Source organism: Anas platyrhynchos, chromosome 15, assembly GCF_047663525.1.
Source record: "Anas platyrhynchos isolate ZD024472 breed Pekin duck chromosome 15, IASCAAS_PekinDuck_T2T, whole genome shotgun sequence".
Lineage (NCBI taxonomy): Eukaryota > Metazoa > Chordata > Aves > Anseriformes > Anatidae > Anas > Anas platyrhynchos.
Window position 1 is genome coordinate 15,884,862 of NC_092601.1, and position 21,593 is coordinate 15,906,454.

Below are 21,593 nucleotides of genomic sequence, written 5' to 3' on the forward strand. Positions count from 1 at the left end.
TGTTTGTACAGTATAATGAAAGCCATCAAAAATGGTCATGCTGAAGATCTCCCTTTAATGAGGAGATTAAAAGGGGGTGCTGAGGCTGAAGAGTGAAATTTGCAGCTGTGTCACTTGACAAGATCCTTTACCTGAAATGTTTCAGTCCTTGCTGTTTGCAGATGTATAGAGTATTCACAAGTATATTTCTTTTCTGCCCATGCAGATGCCATAGACCTGTCTGACACCATGGCTCCTGTCATTGTAATCCCTCCACAAAATACTAGCGTCGTAGCAGGGAGCAGTGAAATTACCCTGGAATGTGTGGCCAATGCAAGGTACTGTAAAAGCAGTGGGGTTATAAGCAACTAATTTTAATGGCCTGTCCTTTATTGGAAAGGACATAGGAAGTTCTTTTCATTTTTTGTTATTTTAATGACTGAAGCCACATGCAGCATGTCGCTTACTCTTCAAAGTAACCTTACGAATAATCTTATTTGTCCAACATTACTGAATTAAGCATTGATTTTTTTTGGCAAAATAAGGATATAGAGTGAGTTACTTTTCTACCTGTTACGTACACAGTAAAGAAAAGAAGTATAGTTGTTCAAGCAGCAAACGTTATCTTAAGGAAATAATTATGTTAAGGTTTAATAATATTTCAGCTGTATTACATACTGACACGGAAGGTGATACTGTTTAAATTAACAGTCTGTGCTTCCAAGTAAATAAATTAGGGAGGCTCTCCTATGGAGTAATTTCTTACAGATGTTGTTAGTTTACAGTGATTATTGCTCAACTGTTCATAATGCACCGTAACAGGGTTCACAGCATTTGTTCTGTGCATGTGGCTGTTTCCATCTAGTTAGCCTTGCACAGCACTGAATTCTGGAGGAAGTGAATAGTTGAGGTCCTCACATGATAGGAGACCAACTGATTTGCTTTATCCTCTGAGGGCAGAGATGTTCTTGATATGGTTAATATTTTCTTGCTAATTGAGTTATAATGAAAGCACTTCCCATGCAGCTGATTCCCATAACAGTATTTACTCCTTTTGCTTAGAGAAATCAAATTATTAGTACTTAACTTCTATTGCCATATCAATTAGGTGTACTTGCATAATGCTACTTGAGTAGTGTGTGGAAGTTACATACACGTTTATTTCTGAATAGCTAATAGGGGATAAAGATAGATTAGATATTAGATATTCAGTTAATAGATGAATAGGGCATAAAGGAAGTTTTTATAATCTGTATGTAACTATAGAAAAGATTATTCTGTAAAATGTTTTATCTTTTTTTTTTTTTTTTTTTTTGTTTAACCTTGGTAGACCCATTGAGAAACTAAGCATGACTTGGAAGAGAAATGGAATAAAAATAACCAGTGGAATTAGCAGTTTTGGGAGACGACTCACTATCACCAACCCAACCTCTGCTGATGTTGGGATGTACTTCTGTGAAGCGAAATTGAGAGACAGCACAGAGGAACCAGCGAGAGCAAATGCCTTCCTTTCTATAATAGGTAATTCTCAATGCACTGCATTTTTTAGTAAAATAGGCTCTGGACTGAGGTATAGTAGGAAATAAAATTGATATTTTAATATTTCATTGACCTTACATTTGAACCTCTCTTCAGAGAACAAAACAAAAGAGGTGGAAGGGGGTTATCTTCCAAATTAATCCAGCAGTTCTTCCCCATGAATATAAATTCATCAAATAGATACTTTTAAACACTGATCTGATTCTGAATCTCTGTGAAACTATACATTTAATCAGAAGTTGGGGAAACAGTAGTAAAATCCTTATTGTGTAGCTTCCCCATCTCGGCTTTTAGCTGCATTAAACCCTGATTAACTCCTGGCTTGCTTACATCTAGTTCTAATATGTCAAGTGCCAGTATTTCTGAAAGAAGCCTTTTAGGTGCACTTCTGTGCATCGTCTGTTGCAAGTGCCAGTCAGGGGGCCAAGGACATTCCTGAGCAGACAGGCAGGCAGACGTCTTTACTGAGGGAAGAAAAGGGAGAAGAAAATAACATTAAAATGAATGCTACGTGCCTGACCTCCAACTCCAAGAGAAGCTTTGGACTTAAAGGTTTTAAAGGGACATTAGTGCTTTTCAGCCCTTTCTTGATGGAGGGGCTGGCCTTTTTCCACTATCACCTCCCTGCTGGAATTTTGCTGTAGCAGGGGGGTTGTCGTTTGAAAACCTAGCTACCACGTCTGTCATGTTCTGATATTACAGCACAAATGAGCTCACTGGACACTGCACAGAGGTTTGCTTGGTATTTTTAGGATAAAGGAAATGTTTTAGAACAATAAGCCAGAGCTGATTGTGTCAAGTCTAGCTTTTATATAATAGTCCCAGTAGCAACTGCGAATGTCCTGGACAGGGTATTGCTTTGGCAATGATACAGGTCTCAGTGATCAGAATTCATGCACATGAATTTCTGTAGTGCCTTGCAGTGAGAATTCATCACAACAATTCTTTACACTCTTTCAGACTTCAGGAAATACAATTTTAAAGACTCCACTGTATGGTCTGTATTCTACTAAAGTAATTTAAAGTAGTTCATGATAAATGAGAAAACAGCTCTTCTCTCTACAAAGCTGTGCTCCAGGTTCATCTGTAGCATTGTGTCTCCATTGTATTTATTACCTACTGGATGAAGTTTGGTTCCAGTCTTTTTCTTTATACTTCTTTTCTTAGAATTACCTCACAGCTTTCCTACCCGTTAAGGAGCAGAGACGGATTTCACTGATTTATGGTTTTGGTTTAAACTCTCCTTTATTCATAAGATTTTATTTTAACTAGTTTAATTTTGCTGCTGTGGTGGCAGATCCAGCCTAATACAATACATAAAGCAGCCTCTCAGTTAAGGTAAAAGATTCTTAAATACAGTTACAATAAAACTGAGAAGCGATCATTGGGACATGATATTAAAATAGCATTGCTGCCTTTATTTAGTAGCTTATCTCTTCTCTTATTTTTAGATGTTTTATTTATTTCTTATCCAGTTTTAGGGGGCTGTCAGGGAATGAAGTTATGAAAAGGCCTGTAGATAAGAACAAGCAGATGAAAGAAAGCAGAAACAAATTGGTTACCCATTACTTTTATTTCCTTCTGATGGAACAAGACACTTCAGTTGCAGGTGTTTACTCAATGTGTCAGCAAAGCCTGATAGATTTATTTATAAGTTTCTCGAGCTGCAGGATGGATCTAATTCAAAACAGGAAGCCAAATCATAGGATTAATAGTTAATGGCATAACTTATATTCAGCCTTAGAATTCTTGAATGGATTCAGGCATTGTTTAATTAGTCAAGGAATGGGTTCTAGGAGAAAGTACAGATGAGAATCAAACCTAAGGATTTTTTGTAGTGTGTCCCTTGTAGTCTGTTGGAGTAGTACTCACAGAGACTCAAGTATGCTTGTCCATTTGCATGCATAAAATACTTACAGTGTGTACATGTTGATAGTGACCTGATAATGAGCTGTTCTCTGCAGAACAATACAGCATGGACTAAATAAGGGTCTTGACTAACAGAAAAATGAATTTGTGTTAATAGAAGAGGTTTGTTTTCAAAATGATTTGGGTAAATCAAATAGAGACACTCAATAGTATGGTAATAGGAGCTTTTGTGGATTGATAGAAAAAAATATTGCTATTAACAGGTGGAAAAGAGGTAGTAATAAAAAGATGCATCAAAGCTATCACAGATATTGAGTTAATCATGGATTTTGTTATTTATTTTACAAATATATCAGTCCTTGACTTTCCTAACTAAAGGAAATAACATAATTTGAGTGTGTACCCAGATGGTGACAAGAGCTTTATTAAAAGGCAGTGGAACTTAGTACAAAGGCATGCACTCAGTTCAAATTATTATTTGTGACCTACAGTATTACTTCTGAAAGTACATCTTAGTTTTTTAAATTAAAATCACACTAGCATTTGAAAAATTCTGAATATCTAATGCAGTAGAATAATACTGCATGAGCAAGAAGAATATCCTGTAGTCTTGTGCTGCACTGCAATTTTCTTCTGGATGTGGCAGAAAGCTTTCTGACATCTTCATATTGTTCCAGCAAAGATAAACTGAGGTGGTTCCAAACTCTGGTTTTATTAGCTGCAGTTGTTATAAATTTTTAAAGGGTAGCATGTTCCTTAGTTGGCAGAGTAACAGTTTGGGGAAGATTTGTTGCAGATTAGATAAGAGCACATTTGTTTTATCACTAACAGTTTGAAGATTAAGTAATTTAAGGAGTCCTCTCATGAGCAAACCAATTTGGAGACTGAACGAATTTTAAATTCTTTTGCTCTGGTTCTGCAAGTTCTGTTAGCGACAAATTGCAATCATCATTTTTTAAGTGATTGTTCTTTGGGAAATTATGAATTTTAGGAGCTTAAGAGAAAAAGAAATGAATCCCTTCCACTACATGAAAACTATACTGTTCTTTAAGTCAGATGCAGTCAGAAAGTAAAGTCAAAATAAAATGAGGAAGAAAACAAGGAGAAGGAATGGCTTTGTATGATGAAGCATTGCCCAGAACTGAGTGTTGAAGCCCTTTTGGCCTATCCAAAGGACTGTTGGAATGAAGTGGAATCACAGTTAAGCATTTTCCTTCTTTTTGGAGCAGTTTTGTGCCCAAAAGAACTGTATTAGTAGATGTGTTATTCTCATCTTGGTGTTTTCAAGAGAGAACTTTGTATCTCAGCTGGGTATATGACTTTCTGAAAATAGGACGACAGGGGAGTGTAATAGGTGTCTCTCTTTTTTAAAGGCTACCCTGGTTTTCATCAAATGGGAAGGATGCTGCTTCACAGGGCTCTGGGATTCAGGAATACAGCTGAAATGTTATAATGTTATCATGGAGAGCCCACCTGGCTGGACTATGAGAGGAACCGTGGGGGTATTCCTCCTTTGCTGTACTTCTCCAGGAGCAAGCCTGGAGATGCAGAAGGGCCTTCTTTGTGCCTTGCTCTTGTTTGTGAATTTGAACTGAACTTGCAGCCTTGGCTGCTAGCCACCTCAAAACTTTGTGCTCAGTTCTCTGGACCCAATAGCTCTTGTGGTTCTTGTTTGGAAACTTAAAAACACTTCAAACCATGTCTTGAAAGCAGAGTGAAGAATTTTTCCATGATGTTTGTGCTCATACGTTGTGCTTAAGAAAAGGCCACAATGGTTGTGCTCCTGTATGGCACATAAAAAAAAGAGTTTTCAGGAAAACTTAAAATATAAAGTCTCTTTGGACACGTCTAAACTTGAGTTGTCAATTTTTTGGTGTGGTGCACCACAGAGGTCTCCCTGCATGTTGGGCCCAAATGCCCATGGAGTCTATCCCAAAAGGGGACTTTTTGGAACTTCAGTTCTGGCTGTGACCTTCATGAGGAATTCCCCTTTCTGTCAGTTCTGCAGACAGGAGGTGTGTTTCCTGGGCTGTTACGAGATTTTTCAATGCACAGACCGCAGCTAACAGTAGGGGAGTTAGTCATACCCCGTAGATCCCCAGATGTAATAATTGTATCTGTTTTTTAAAATAGTTGCTCTCCTTCAACAGGATTGTTTTCCATGATTGAGAGAATGCAGTGCAGAAAGCAAGAAACAAGGAGTACCTTTTTATCTGTTTCTGTTTTAACGTGATATTTGTGCAGAGAAAAATTCTCCTTCAAGGAATCTGCTACACCTGCATATATAACGTGGCTCATCTCCCAGCACAGGCAGTCTGATGTGCTGTCTGGAGTTAGGGACCTGGTAACCTACGAGCGGCTCTCAAGTTCGCAGTTCCACTTTCTTTATAGGATATTCCCCAAATAAATTAGTTTATGCTAATGTTAGAGAAAGGCTTCCATGTTTAGGGCTCAATTTTCTCCTTAAATATTCAGGCCTGAATTTGAGTGATGCAGGAATTTCAGCTTTGGAGGAGCCCCTGGGGCTTTCTCTGTTCTTTCTGACTTTCATGTATGTATCTAGGATTAGGTCACACATCTCCAATGCAGCTTGAAGGGTATGTAATGGATGCTGACTGCTATCTTTTGAATGTTAAAATCAGTGACCATGTAACTCTGCGTGGGGGAAGTTAGAACAGTATCAAATTTTGCAGGCTCCCAGGGGCTTTGCAAAGCGGCTATCTTTTCAATGATTTCTGTAGTGCAAAAAAAAACCTGAAACCTTCGACAATTATTAAAAGCATGCATTTATATTCAAATATTCTTTTTCCCCTTTGCTTGTTCTTGACCTTTTAGTTAAAATCACTCAAACACCAGAACAGTATCCAAACAATATAGTATCCATTTCATCGTCTAATATGAGATGTGACCCCCTCTCATTGCATAGGGTGCTGCAGTGCCAGCAGGGTGAACTCCTTGTAATAGGTCCTTCCCTGTTCTAACTACTGTAATTCTATAATTTAAATCAAATGTTTGACCTGGTACCAGCAGATGACTGTCGCTCCTAGAAACTGCTGTGTCTGGGGGCTTGTGTCTGGCATGTTATATAGTTTGGAAGACATTCTAATTTCACCACACACATTAAATTTCATCACATGATTATTGTCTACAACAATAAATGTTCAGATTTGTGCAGTGTGATTCAAACCAAGCCTTATAAATATGTAATAGAGTCATATATACAGACAACCAGAATACCCCTTCAGAATGCCATCTGACCCCTAAAAATACTGCAGCATTTTTATGGCCTCTTTCTGACAGTTTTTCACCAGCTGGTGTGTAGCACCCAAATTCAGATCCCAGGAATTTTGCACTAGCAATTTATGCTGGGCCTAGAGGCCTTTAGGCACACACCTGATGCGCAGATCATGTATCAGACACTTCTAAAATGTGGGGAGCCTAGATCTCAGTGGTCCATGACGTGTAACTACAGCTGTTTTGCCTTAATTTCATCTACACCTGGGTTCTGTTGAAGCCGTAGACCCTTGCTACCCTGCAGAGTAAGAGAGCATACTGGAGCTTGCAAAGGACCTTTTGAGCATTTGTATTGCTAACATGAGGGACACAGCTTGTGGAAAAGTAGCCCAGCTTGCATGGCAATCACTGCTTCATTTCACACATAGCCCTAAGAGTATGCCCCCAGCAGTACTGCTGGGATTCTTTCGTGCCTTAAATCACCAAGACCAATTTTCCATGTCTATTAGACTTGGGATGCAACAGCACTATTGTCCACAAGGTATTCTAGATCTCTCAGAATTCCCTTACAGTTTGGTCTTGTCTTGGCATCCAGGCTTGTCTTTAATTCCAGGCAGCAGAGGCAGGTAGTTACCAATCAGTATATTGGGGAACTGCTTCTGGAAGTGTTTCTGTATCTGCACTTATCTCACAAGAATAATACCTGAGAGCTCTGCATGCAGTTGTTGCCTCAGCCTCTCTACCCCTCATATGCCAATTGCAGCATTTAGCAGAGCTTCCAGCTGCTGGAGTGGCTGTGAGAATTGAGCTCAGCAGGCTTTAGGGTAAGGGAAAAAGTGGGTCTGGTCTTGATGAAGACTGGAAGTCATATCTGTTGGCATACCTACACCCTGAAAGTCCTCTGGGAACTGTCTGTGGCCTTTAGATTGCATCTTTCTGCTACTCCTGCTCTTTTTCTGTTTTGTCTGCTTCTTTCTGCTGCTTTCAAAAAAGCCAACGTGAATCTTCCTTTTATAACATCACAGTCCTATTTGCTAAGTGACAGTTGTCAGTGACTTCAAGTTCCTTGTCAGGCAATTCATTGCTTGATAAGCTCACGTAAGCATCTCTTAATATAGTAAATTTCTTTGAGGGTAACATAACAGCCTGTATGGGATTTAAAGGAAGGAGCACAGACTGTAGGATAAGGTTTTGGGGGAGGCACTGGGAAAACACTCTGTATAAATATGCCAAGTGTAACTGCAGGAACTGTGCAACAGGAGTTCATAAGAAGTGGTCTTGGCGCTAATGGCATCTTTGAGGTCACATTAAATGCTTTGCAGGTGGACTGCGGGCCCATGCTGAAGATAAATCTTCAGATTTATCACTGGTGTGTGAATATGTTGCTGATCTAGGAGAAAGTTTGAGAGCTGGCAGCCGAAGGTTGCCAAGTTAAAACTTGGCCTGTTAAGGTCAGAGTGCCTTATAAAAAGGGAGGGTGCAAGAGGTATACTCTGTGACTTCCCTGAAAGGAGGAAAATATGCTTGAACCTCACTGGCTGAAGAGACTTTTGTAGAAGCCCAGAGTTAGAAGCGAATGTCTAGGTAAGGGTGTGTGTGTCTTGGTGCTGTCTTACTCCTTTGGATGGTGGTTTGGCCACCTTTTCCCTCTGTCTCTCCTCTCAATCAAATTAAATTGACACAGAAGGAAAGATTCAAATTTTGTTTTAACAAAGATGGACAGATGGACATGGATCTGTGCGTCCAGACATATAGATAAGTAATGAGACTAAGCTAAAAGCTCAGAAGTCGAAAAGTTAAAATTCTGCAAAGCAGAGCAGAAACTTCAGACAAAGCTTGGTGGATGGCAGTGAGATGGGAGAGCATATTCATAATTAAACATGGACTTAGTCGTATTGTAGAGGACTTGGCAACTTTGATGATCAAACATGTCAAGCGCTGTGTGCCGTCAGAGAATTTCAATTAAATGTTCAGCTTTTCAATTTGTTGTTTAGATTAATGCATGAGATCATATGCAATAAATCACAACTTATGCATGTTTATTAATAGCGTTATATTTAGGCAGCGAGGATCAATAATGTTAACACATGTATATTATTAGAATATAATAAATCATGTAGCTTGTTTTATTGGTTTTGCTGGGTAAATGAATATTCCAAGCTATTTTGCAACCTCACCTTCTCCTCAGTGCAGGATTTTGAAGACTAATATTGATTGACTTTATTTGGAATTAATACAGAGTGGTAATATCCATTGGTGCCCAAATGAAGCCCCAGTTCTGTACACTCAAGCAAATATTTTATTGTAGTTAGCGGGAAGGAGTGCTGGAGGGGGGCGGGCTCTGCAGTCCAGTCCTGGTGCTTAGTGATGTGTGCCTGCTGGCGTTTCACTCTGTGAGATGATGATGGCAACACTTGCTATACTATAGGTGGTGGCAGGAGATACAGCAGATATTTGTGGAGTAAAATAATATGACTTTATTTTCATTTATGAACATACCAACATCCTATGAATAATACAAACTGCACATCCAGTTTTAACATACAGTTGGGGAAGAGATTTGAGAGATCAGCTCAGATGACCTTGTGGCTTGCTACATTTTTTCAGACATCCTTGAATTCTTTGAAATGAAAATACAAGTAACTTGTTCATACAAGCTACTTATTTTATCTTTTCTGTGTTTTCTAAAACTTAGCACTGAGTTTGTGTATGCTACAATAGAATTCTAGTTATAATCAAATAAAATGCTTCTAAAAACAGTATTCGGATGATAATTGCATTGAACAGACTATGACAGTTTTTAGTTACCATGATAATTACTGCAACCTTAATGCCTGTGGGACTTTGACATGATGCTCTTCAATTTTATGCTGCATAGAAAAGAAAGTAACATGACAGAATACTGTAGTTTCTGGAATCTTGTCTTTGTTTAATTAAACGTCTAATATCTTTTCTTTAGTCCTAACGATAAAGTGTGGCTTTTTATGATTATTACTATAACTTCAATTAAAGCATTAAATCTGTTTGCTTTCAAGAAATAAAACAGTTGAGAAGAATTTTTTTAATTATACTGCATTTATCCTCTGATGTTGGCTTTCTGACATACTATGGCACTTTATTTGACATGCTTCATGCCTTCATGAGGTTGAATTCAGTTTAGATACTGAAGCAAACTATCCTATAAAATGCTAAGTTGTAAATATAAACCTTTATAAACCTCTCGGGAGGGCCTTTCTGAATGAAAAATTAAAATGTTTCATGATTCAGACCTATAAAATGAAAAGTAGCCCCTGCTCTGAGTATTAATTTGCAGTGCAAAATGCTAAATCTTACTGAACATTGACTCAAGTCTTTTGAATTCATACTCAGCAAAGCAAAAATTTGTTGGCTTTTTTATGATGCTTTTACTACCAAAAAAAAAAAAAAGCCTCCAAGTAGAGACAAACTTAGACAAGCTAGACAGTTCATAATACAGCACATTAAATACAATGTCTATGGAGACATCATATGAATGTCTTTAATCAATACCTATTTTTCATTTTGCTGTGGGTTTCTTTGTTTACTTCTCTTTGTTTTCTGTTTTGAAGAACCACCATATTTTACTGCTGAACCTGAGAGCGTGATTTTGGCTGAAGTGGAGAAAGATGTGGACATCTTGTGCCAAGCAATGGGTGAGTGTGCAGAAGTATTGTACCTCGGATGACAGGTAGATGGATATCCTGTTCTGAAGAATGCATCTTTTGTCAGCTTTTAATGTCTTGAGGTCTGTGCGTTATTGCTAACTCTGCCAGATCCAGGTACAAGATGGGGGGGGGAGCATTTGCCTTTGGAAAATCTGCCATAAATTGCTTCATAGCAAACATCAGTGTATTGAGCCAATAAATTAGCTGAGGTAAGACTATGGTTTCAGAACCCATGATTTGAAATGCAAACAGTCAATATTTTCAACAATTCAAATGCCCTCTTTTCTAAAAAATTACGGAACTTCTATATCTGCTGTCAGTAGCTCTGACTTTTAAGTGTAGTTAATAGTCTTCCTTCAGAACACTCTTACAGGCAGTTTTTAATTGACAGGTGTCTTAATTGCATAAAAGCCTTCAGATGTTTAGAATTCCACCCAAGATAAACTGCTGTTTAAGATTTATTTCCAGAGAAATGGATACACATCCTATTTTAGCACTCCAGAAAGACAGGAGACGTCATAGTGTTGTGAGTAGAGAAGGTTTGACTCTGTCACGGAATTACTGCATGACTTTGGCAAGCTGCTTAACTTTTTGATGTCTCAGTTTCCCTGACACTAAGTTTAACAGGCAGTACACATAAAAATGCCTTGAGATCCTTAGGTAAAACGTATGGCTTATTTGGATGGGTTCATTCTTCAGATCAGAGCCAATACAGGTATTCTTTCTTTCACATTGATTTTATTTGCATCATGATTTCAGTACTTTTTGCTTCATGTAGGGAAGAGTCAACAGTGCTTTTCTAGAGAGAAGCTTAGCAAACATGTTAGCACAATCAGCTAGCGTGTGTGAGGATGCTCTGGTTGATTTGGAATTTCAAAAGCCTTTGATGAGGTCTCTTACCAAAGGCTCTTGTAGAAACGAAGCTATCAGGTTATAAGAGACAAGGTCTTGTTGTGAATTAATAGCTTTTTAAAGAGAACAAATCCTCAGTTCTCAAAGCTGGGACCTGCTGTCAGTGGAGTTCCCCAGGAGTCTGTGATGTGGAGTGTACTTGTAAATGCCCTGGAAAAGAGGATGAATGGTAAGGTGATAATATTTGCTGATTATATAAAATTATCCAAGATAATCAAGATTAAAAATAACCACTGAAGAGTCAGAGGGTTTTGATGATTTGAACTGACTGGACAGTAAACTGGCACATGAAATTATTGACAGAGATGAAATTACCTATTACTTTGCAGAAAAGCCATGTCTTCTGAAAACCTCAGTTCCATGCCAAGCAGTGGTTCAAAATGCTAGGTAGTGGGTAGAAAGGAAGAATAAATAAAAGAATGCTACTGTATAAATGCTTGACACCCCCATCTGTGAAAATGTGAAAACCTTTTCACAATTCTAATTGTTCTACTATAGAAAGGGATATAGGAAAACTAGATAAATGTACCAAAAAGTAGGATTTATTATAATTAGAGGTCTACCATGATTTTTGAATACTGAAAAATTAAACTGAGTGGAACACTTTGTGAAAGAGATGACCCAAGGGCTGTTGCCATGTAGAAAGGTGAATAGATGATTCTGTATTGCTTAGTGCAAGAAGCAGAAGAGGCACCAAAATAAGTTTTCAGGTAGGAATTGTAAAGAAACAAAGGTAGTACTTTTTTTAGAAAACATAAAACTATGGATGTCATGGGCCCAGGCAGTTAAGATCAGAAATACAGATTATATTATTTAGAAAAAACAATATTAAGCATATTTATGGAAGAAGAATCCTGTATGAACTATTAAACACAGCTGTGTGTATGCAACACGTAGCTCAGGAAATGGCTAAAGCACAGATTAATGGAGTTGAGAAGTTGTAAATAGTGTTCTGTCATTGGGCTGTTCTTGTGCTTTGTGCCTGAGCAGCAAGGGCAAGACAATTTCAAAGGGAGGAAATGTGACTAGATAGATCTTTATTCTGGCCATGTACCACCAACTTTTTGTTTTAGCATGTGAAATTGCAAACATATAGGCATTTTTTTTATCAGAGATTTTTAGGTAACAGAATTTAAGTGTTAGGTCATTAGAAAAATTGAATTTTTAAAAACATTCTGAGATTTTTGGAAAATGTTTCAATCCTATGATGCTATTTGACAAATCTCTGAACTGTCTCGCTGCTGTTACTGAAAAAATAATCTGCTGTCTCAGATGTTTTTTGTGTATTAGTAAAGAAATCCTAGAGGAGTCAGGAAGAGAAGAGGTTGACTTTTAAACTCTAACTTCTATCCTAACTCTTCCTTCGAGCAGTTTAGCTTCCAAGGGGATTAATAGGGAATTCATAATCATTCTCACGAGATGAGGTCTTATTGGAGATATGGGAACCATGACTAGACCAAATAATTTATTTCTGCTGAACTCTTCTAGTGCATGTCTGATTTGTTGAAGAATGCAGTGCAGGAGCATGGAAAACCTATCTTCACGTGGATTATTTTACTGAGTGTCTGTAACCCAGACTTGTGAGGTGCAGGTACTTGCTCTTATATACAGTATTAAACATAGAGGCCTTCTAATCCATTATTACACAGACCTAGCAATCACCAGCCTTTAAAAAGAGGGTAAATGAAGGTTGCTGTCTCTCTGCTGCAAGCTAGGAGCTGGAATAAAGCACGAGGGGAACCACAAAGCTGCCCTGCACCTTCACTGCAAATAGGAAGACAGATTGGATTTCCCCAGCCCCATCAAGTTCTGTGCACAAAGCCCATTTGCTCAGGCATTGTGCACTTTGAATGTGTGAGAGACAGATTAATTTCACAGTATAAGGAGAGATTAACTGTAAATAAAATTGCAACTTGCACAGACTAGCTTTATACTTCCCTGTAATGGAGTTTCAATGTATCAGACTGCACAGTAACTGTGCTCTGCTGTATATCTTTCAGCAGTTGCTGGTGCTGTGTGCATTTTCAATGGGTTTCCTTTAAATGCTTTTTCTTTATTTGCTTATAGAAAGTTTAGGGCTGCAGGCAGTGGTGGTAGTGTCTGGGGAGCGCAGTTAATTGGACTTTAGTTCTACCTGTTTAGACAAGTAGGTGGAAAGATGCTTTTGGGACTCCCCAGTAGTCCACCGGGAGCTAGAGAAAGCTATAAAAATAAATAACAAAAATGACACAGTGAATATTGAGAGTCTGTTATCCAGGTTCTTAAATAAGTTAAATTTGGCAAAGAGTCAAGCATCTGTTTCACAGATGGGGAAACTGAGCCTCAGATTGCATAAATCATTTGCCCAAGGTTACAGAGAAAGTGGAAAAGCCAGGACCAGAGACTCAGTCTCCTGCTTTCCCTTCTCATCCACAATACTGGATTGATTTGTCAGCCTGTCTTTGAAACAATGAAGTGCACTTTATATACATGCTGAGAATTAAGCTTGTTTTACTTAATATTATTGGTCTTTTAGGCTGCTCTGTAATCTCTCAAACAAAATGGTACTGCTGGGAAGGGCATAGTCCAAAATGTCTTTAAAATGTTTTCTTCTTATTATTTTTTTTTTCAGCTGAATTTTTAGAGAGGAAAAGAAGCAAAATTCCATGGAGGGTGGCAGGGAGGAAAGACTGTGCTGTAGGAGAAGCAGAGAAGAAAGGAAGCTGTTTTTAACCATTTTTATAGCTAAAGAGGTAGCAAAATGATAAAAGAAAATGTGTAGAACTTGGAAGACAAATCTCTCTGGGAAGATCACTAAAGCCCAAATGAATGCTGCTGACAGGCATCAGAATGCCTAGATAAGATCCTATTATTCAGACTCATAACTTTGAGTAGAGGAAGATATCCGTAACCGAAACGTAGAAAAATAGAGATGGTAATATTCAGTTTGTCAGCTGAGGTGGTGATAGGAAGGTGTATCTCACAGTGATTGGAGGATTAGAAGGTTTGCTAATACTGTTAGTAGAATGGGATTTATGGAATGACACCAGTGTTAAAGGTTTGAGTGTATCGAATGCAGGATTTCGTTATTTCCTAGGTGCCCATCGAGTCTAATGTGTGGGAAAATGGACTTGCTATTATTTAAACTTGAAATCATTTCCAGGCTTCTCTGCATCAGGAGAACTATTCCATTTTGCATCATCTGTTTCTTCATTACTCGGTGATAATTTGTATTTGCCCAGGAGGATTTTCAAGAGATGAATAGCACTCTCACCGAGAGTTCTGAACATTGAGGTTTACGCTAATTCTGTATATGGGCTGTTGTGGGAAGTTTAAATTATGTCTATTGCAAGCTACTACACTGCATCTATTCTTTATCAGACAATGCACTCTACATAGTGGATTTCTTCTGAGATGATTACCTCCTAGATTATGAGTACATTTTATTTTATCAGCAGAACAAAAGCATCAGATGTGATTGTAGTAAATGATACATGTTTATAAAAATAACAGCAGCAATTGAATGTTGTTTTTCAATCATTCCTTACATTGTTTGTACATTTTTTCTGAGAGTTAGTACAGCTTTTGTCTGTAGCAAGAGAATACGTATATTGAAAGGAGATATGAATGGAAGTAGAATACAGCAGTATTTAACTTTGGGATTTTTAAATGATAATATGGATCCTCCGTAGTGCTTTCCCTAGGAGGATCTTAAGTCATTGCCAGCATTACAAAGAAATTCATGGTCGGCACATGCTCAATTCATCAGTGACATCCCTTCCTTAATGCTTCTGTGATACTCAGTATTTTTCTGCTTGGGCAAACTTCATTCACCTGTGAATTTAACTCTGTGGTTCCAGTATGATGCATGCAGCAAGGGGATGTGAAGCACCCAGGTTTTAAGTGATACTTTTTGAGAAAAAGGTACTGATTACGAAAATAATGTTATGTTTTGGGCTGAGGTAACTTAAATCAGTTTGATACCCTTCTGATCCTATGATTATCCAATCACATAATAAAATATCTGCTTCACTTCAGTTCTCTCTCGAGGGCTCTTAGCATTTGATCAGTTGGGGATTTCTGGGATTTAAAGGCAAAACAGTTTCTGATAGGAGGAGTGTGATAGGAACATTTGTGTACAGCTGTTCTAGGCCCCTGACATCTCCTGAAGGAAAGAATCCTACACTGTTTGTAAATATTGAATTTACAGCTACTTCATTGCTGCTGACTGGGAAATGGCTGCAGCAAAACTGAAATAAGTGTGTCAGTGTTTATGCACATGAAGGAAAAAAAAAAGGAAATGGGATTGTAAGTTATGTTTAGGGCAGTTTTATTTTTTTTTCTCCTAATGTCTGTATTCTTCAAATAACAGGTGAAGCTTGAAAGTGAATAAAAATAATAATTTAAAGTTATCTCATTGTGGCAACATGCTGCTTGCACATTAACTCAAACTAAGCTGCCGAATTAGAACTCGAGTACAGTCATGTGAGCACTTCATTGCTTGTGTGTAATTTGCCATTTCCTTTTTATTTTGACATCTTAGCTACAGTAGCACAGAAAAATCTTATTTGGGATGGAACAGTCTTACAGACTTGCTGCATTGCCACACTGCTGCTGTTTAAGTAGCCTGATTCTGGCTTTCAATGTGAAATTGCTATAAATCTTATTTTGTAGTAGCATGAAATATGATTGGGTGAAGGAAGTAATTTGATAACATGTTTTCTCAACATTCCCTCTTTCACTGTTTGCTGGTTTTATTCCCACATGTTCTGCAGTGTATTATTACCATTGATAATGTAAGATGCAGCCTCCCATTTATCAAAAGCAGCTTGTAGAAATATAAGTAGTGTAGAAGGAAGTGATACCAGGGATATGACCATAAGAGCGTTGTGTGTTTCCACTATCTAAAGCATGTTGTGCAAAGACTAATAGCAATTTTTTATTTTTTTTTAATAGGAGTTCCCATTCCCTCCCTCGTCTGGTATAAGGACTCTGTTCCTCTCAGCAAGCTGCAAAACCCACGCTACAAAGTCCTGCTGAGTGGCGGGCTGCGGATCCAGGCTCTGCATCCTCAGGATGCTGGAATCTTCCAGTGTTTTGCTAGTAATAAAGGCGGGGAGATACAGACGTACACCTACCTGGATGTAACTAGTGAGTAAGGAGCTGTGATAGAGATTGATGAGCTGTGTTGTCATTTCTGTTGAGCCTACATCCATCAGATTTCTCTGCGCCTGTGTAGTTCGGCTCCCAGAACCTTCATTTTTTATAAAGTGTAGCTGTCCTGTCTGTAAGATGCCCCCAGATTCCCTGTATGGTCTGAACACAATTTGCTGAAGCCTGTAAAAAATCTATCTTTGACATTAGGGGCTTGAGGTGAGCTCTCTTATTTCACGCTGAAAAAATGAAAACTAAGACAAGAAAAAGAAAGGTTAATTGTAAAATATTTTCTGTTCTCCTTTATACTTAAATTATTCAGTACTCCTATCGTGTGATTCTGTTCTGAATTGGAGCTACTGCTCCATGATTGTGCATGGTATCATTTTCTCTGCCTTTTGTCTACAACTACATTTAGCAGGGAAAACAAAGTAAATTCAAGTTAAATGTCTTTTTTGTTTTTTGGCCAAAAAGTCTGACTAAGTAATTTGTTAATGACATACATTCTTCTCTATGGAAGAATTACAAGTCCTAGTAGTCTCTTTTAAAAGCAATTATTAACAGGCATATCCATAATATTTTAACGCCTCTTCAGGAGGCTGATTTTTAGCCCAAGAGTAGTTTACACATACTGACCAGAATTTCTGCAGCCTTCAGAAACTACATCAGCCCCAGTTCAATATATATCTAGGAAACTGCAGCAAAAAATGTAGTAAAATGCAACTGGGGGAAAATAAGAGAGAAAAAAACGTGGAAAATGTCTTGGATGAGACTCAGGTTCTAAATTCTTTTGGCTGACATTTAAGTTTCAAAGTTAATGCCTTTCTCAAGTTGCTTTTCATCTTAAAGAACTCTGTTATGAAGATGAAAGAAAATAGTTTTGTTTATCTAGATTTCCCAACTTCCCCCCAAACACTCATTTTGAGCTTTATCTGCCTTTATCTGTAAGCCATCTTACTTGTACACGTGTACACACTGATAGATTTTTATTTTCCAGGTAGGTAATAAACTGAATTAGATAATTCCTAGGAGGTGAATAATGAAAGGTTACAGTCACTGCTGAGAGGTTTTCATGTATTATTGTCATGTCCTTTTCCATGATCAGCTCTATAAAAGTGGATTTAAAGCAGTCCATGATAATAGGTAAGGGATCTCTCTGATAGCTGATCCATTGAGTTTTTTAAATTTTTCATTCTAGACATTAAGCCAGCATTTATACAGCCTCCAGAGGATACCACTGTTACTGAGGGGATGACTGCAGTGCTGACCTGTGAAGTTTCAGGGGCTCCAAAACCTGCCATATCCTGGAAGAAAGGTAGCCAGTTACTATCTTGTCATGGAACAGCTGTAATCCTTGTTTTCTTGTCCATTCCTATTCCTAAGGGTTTGTAGATCCATTTAACATATCTTTATTTCTTTAGTTTTGTGAGCAGAGGGTTTGTGGTGATCCTGCTGTGAGCCAGTGACCTGGATGGGTTATCACAGTGTTTTGGAAGAGCTAGAATTTACAGTGCTTAATCCAAGCAGTCTACGTGACAGTAATCATGCTGTTTTTCCCTTCTGTGTTTCAGGAAACCAGATCTTAGCCAGTGGCTCAGTTCAGATTCCTCGGTTCATTCTTCTTGAATCTGGAGGGCTCCAGATAACACCGGTTTTCCTTCACGATGCTGGCAATTATACTTGCTTTGCAGTCAACTCTGAGGGATCTCTGAATGCTTTTGTGACGCTGACAGTGTGGAGTAAGGACAATGCTTTGTTTAAAGTCTAACTTTAATCAAGTACTAACCAGTTTTTGGTGTATGCGCAGGAAATTTTCACAATTATGCTTTTCTAGTTAATAGGGATACTTGTACAATTTAATAGTAATACTGTATTTATTGTAGGAAACCTATCACAAGTACTCTTTTTGTTTGTAAAATCATGTATATGATCTGATACAGGTTGTGAAAGAAAGTGTGTTTAAATAGAGCATCTAAATGATAGTTTCAGTTTTACTCAGGTTTTTCATTGGTGAATCTTGCCTTGGCCTGCATTGCCAGTCAGCCCTTTTAACTTGCAGATTAGGCTATTTGCAGTTTCTTTCTGCCTCCAGGAGTCTGCAGGCAGTATAGAACAGCTTATGGTGTTACTAAGGCTGTGGCCACAGGTTCAGTAGATGTGCTGTTTCTTATAACTGTATTTCTTTGTGATGCTGGGCATTGTTGGAAGCCAAAGCAAAGTACAGCAGACTTCTGCTACTGTCTCATACTACAGATTGGCATGGCACAGCCATAAAATGGCATGGCAGCCCATGAAATTCCATCTTTTATTGTTTGCCCTCGATCTCTATTATCTCTTTATCTCTCTGGTAAGAAACCAGATTCATTAGGTTTACCTTTGTTACGCCTAAGTGCAAGGTGAAATACAAGTTCTGTGTGACTGATCCAAACCAGCAGCTGAAGAGTTAAAGTGCAATGTGTTTTTCTGCTAGTAATGATAGGAAATAATAATCCCTGAGCTGGGGCTAAGAGTAATTAAAAACAATGAAGATGATAAATACAAAAGTATTGTGGCTCTCACTCTTCTCCTATACTTGAACTGTAACTGTGAGACTGATTATGCTGCTGATGTGCAGTATGTATTTGACATCTGTTAATGCCAAAAAAGTACAAATTACATCAGCAACATTTTGCCTTTTGAACTTGGCAATACGTGAAAGCAGTGCTGGCAGTAAACCTAATGTTCTTGTGTCATATGACTATCATATTTATACCTCAATGACAATATAAAGTCAGTAGATTTATGCGGATGTTATAAACTGATTGACATCCAGGTGCATGGATCAAGTAAAAGAGATCCTTCCTATTAATTCTCAAGGGACTGGTTCTAATATGCATTAAAGACAGCTCCTGTTCAATGTACTGCATTGAAGGGGGGGAAAAAGTGACTTCAGCCTAGCAGTTATGTAGCAACAGCACCCTTGTAAAGCTGGAAGGCATAGATAGGCACATCAGGAATAATGCCAAAAAATCCATGCTATGAGGTATAGCCTTTGGTTTTGCTGATGATTTCATCTATGAGATCTCAGTAGATGCTGATCATCTCTGTAGGGATTTGGGGCTGATTAACATTATCCACATATCTTCTATATTCATCTTGGTTGACTACCTGCTTCAGATGATGCTATCTGCTGCTACTACTGTGTGCTAAGCATAATAGAGATCTTTCACACCTGATCAGGTTGCTGTAGTTACAGCAATTATTGTGTCCTGGGTCTCCAGGAGGTGCTTGAATAAAGATGTTTTGAAACATTTGAGTAAACAACATATCTTTCTTACGTGAAAAATTCAGACTATCAGAAACTCCTCCTCCCTTAACCTCTTTATAGTGTGCCATTCAAGTTTTCCTCTTTCTGGGTATTTTTCTAGCATCTGTTTTTTTTGCAGAGATTTTCTTTGTTTTTGTTTTCTCCACTCCAAATAGCGTGACTTGTTTCCCAACTAAATCTGTGTTGTTTTGATTCATTCGTAACGCATTATAAACATACTTGCTGCCTTGTGACTTTAGGGAGTTGCCTTAGACACTTACCACAAAGACAAGTGAGAGTTAGTACAGCTTTAGCACTCTTCCTGCTCAGAGCACTGCTGGCTCAGATTCATGCCTTCTGCTGCTTTTGCCTCTCTGCACCCCATGGTGTACAACCTCTTCTTGACACAATGACATTAGAGGCAGGGGAGGCTTCACAGCAAAGACTTGAAGAGGAATGGCCTGCTTGCTTTGAATGACAAATGTTCAGTTGCCTGCTCCCTGAGTGAATATCCAAGTCAAAATGCTGTAATTTCACCTGAACTATGGCTTGTGTTCCTTTCAGATCGGACTTTCATTGTTCACCCCCCTGAGGATAGCACTGTGATCAAAGGAACTACAGCCACTCTGCGATGTGACGCAACTCATGATCCTAGAATTTCAATCAGGTTGGTGGTGTCAGTTCTTGTTTGTGTGGTTTATCTGAGCTTAATTTTATAAGCTATAAGAATAGCATTAGGTGAAAAGTTCCAGGACCTCAGATTTCAACACCAGACCCCTTATTACTGCATTGTAAGGTTGTACACTGTATCATTATTCATATAAATCCTATCTTCCTTTTCAGCCTTGTGTATTATTTACAATGAGCTATGTTCCACTTCATGACTTCAATATAGCCTTCCATGATTTTACTGTCAAGGTTAATACACTATCAATAAAAGCAACTTGTCAGAAGCTGATACTTAATGAGAGTAAAAGCCAAAGAGAAGGAATAGGATTTCAGAAGTGTTTACGTTGGGGTGTATGAAAGCAATGTGAGATGCCTATGTTCTTGGAAACAACTCAATAACTAGGGGTTATATTCTGCTTTTACTGCGTAAAGGAAAACAGAACTTGTCTGAACTATTAACATTTGCACTAGAGCACTTAGAGGAAGCTCACCATTTTAAAATAAATTTACCATGAAAATTTATGTAGTCTGAAAGCAGCACAAATTAAAGAAAATGCAAGGGACAGCTTGAAAGAAGCCAAGAAGGGCCAACTGCAGAAAGAACTTCAGAAAGAGCAATACAGATGTAAAAGTGTTCTGTAGAGATACTTAACTGTAAGACCATGGACTACACACAGATCTGTGACGTGTTGGTATGTATTTGTTTTAACAGATGAGCTCTAGTGAACTTTGCCATAATAGTTTAAGATGTTACTGATTCTGGCAGTGTAAGGTTATTACAGTCTTAGCAGAGGTGGGCCAACACCTCAGCTGTTACCTACAACTTAAACTGTTGGTGAAGGTGGACTTGCAAACTTGAATGTTTATGAGTACATCTTTTCCATATAAAATACAAAGTATTATAAAATAGTATCTTGGATGTAATTACATTACTCATTCTAATCACTGATCTAAAACTAAAATTTATAACAGGCATTGTTCCTGAAAGTATCCACAGAGGCCTGACATTTTAAATATATGTTTATGGAAGCCGGTATCTCCTTGCATAATTCAGATAAATCTGTTTTGAAGTTCTTTTGAGTAATTACTGACAAAAACGTTGTAACACTCAGGTACGTTTGGAAGAAGGACAGTGTCATAATAAATCCATCCAGCAGTTCCAGGATCACAGTAGAGAAAGATGGAACCCTTCTCATCAGCCAGACGTGGTCAGGTGACATTGGGGACTACACTTGTGAAGTCATTTCTTTTGGAGGAAACGACTCCAGAATGGCTAGACTAGAAGTGAT

General features: G+C 38.2%; 1 protein-coding gene across 4 annotated transcripts in view; it reads left to right on the forward strand.

The window, feature by feature from the left end:
* SDK1 (sidekick cell adhesion molecule 1) overlaps positions 1 to 21,593 on the forward strand; it is a 393,854-nt gene that overhangs the window by 236,537 nt on the left and 135,724 nt on the right. For all 4 annotated transcript variants that reach the window (XM_038186854.2, XM_072023631.1, XM_038186853.2 and 1 more), the window contains 8 exons: positions 206 to 317; positions 1,310 to 1,500; positions 10,209 to 10,292; positions 16,152 to 16,346; positions 17,548 to 17,664; positions 17,921 to 18,088; positions 20,200 to 20,302; positions 21,417 to 21,593. In XM_038186854.2, the coding sequence (XP_038042782.2) occupies positions 206 to 317; positions 1,310 to 1,500; positions 10,209 to 10,292; positions 16,152 to 16,346; positions 17,548 to 17,664; positions 17,921 to 18,088; positions 20,200 to 20,302; positions 21,417 to 21,593 (1,147 nt within the window). The remainder of the gene's footprint in view (positions 1 to 205; positions 318 to 1,309; positions 1,501 to 10,208; positions 10,293 to 16,151; positions 16,347 to 17,547; positions 17,665 to 17,920; positions 18,089 to 20,199; positions 20,303 to 21,416) is intronic.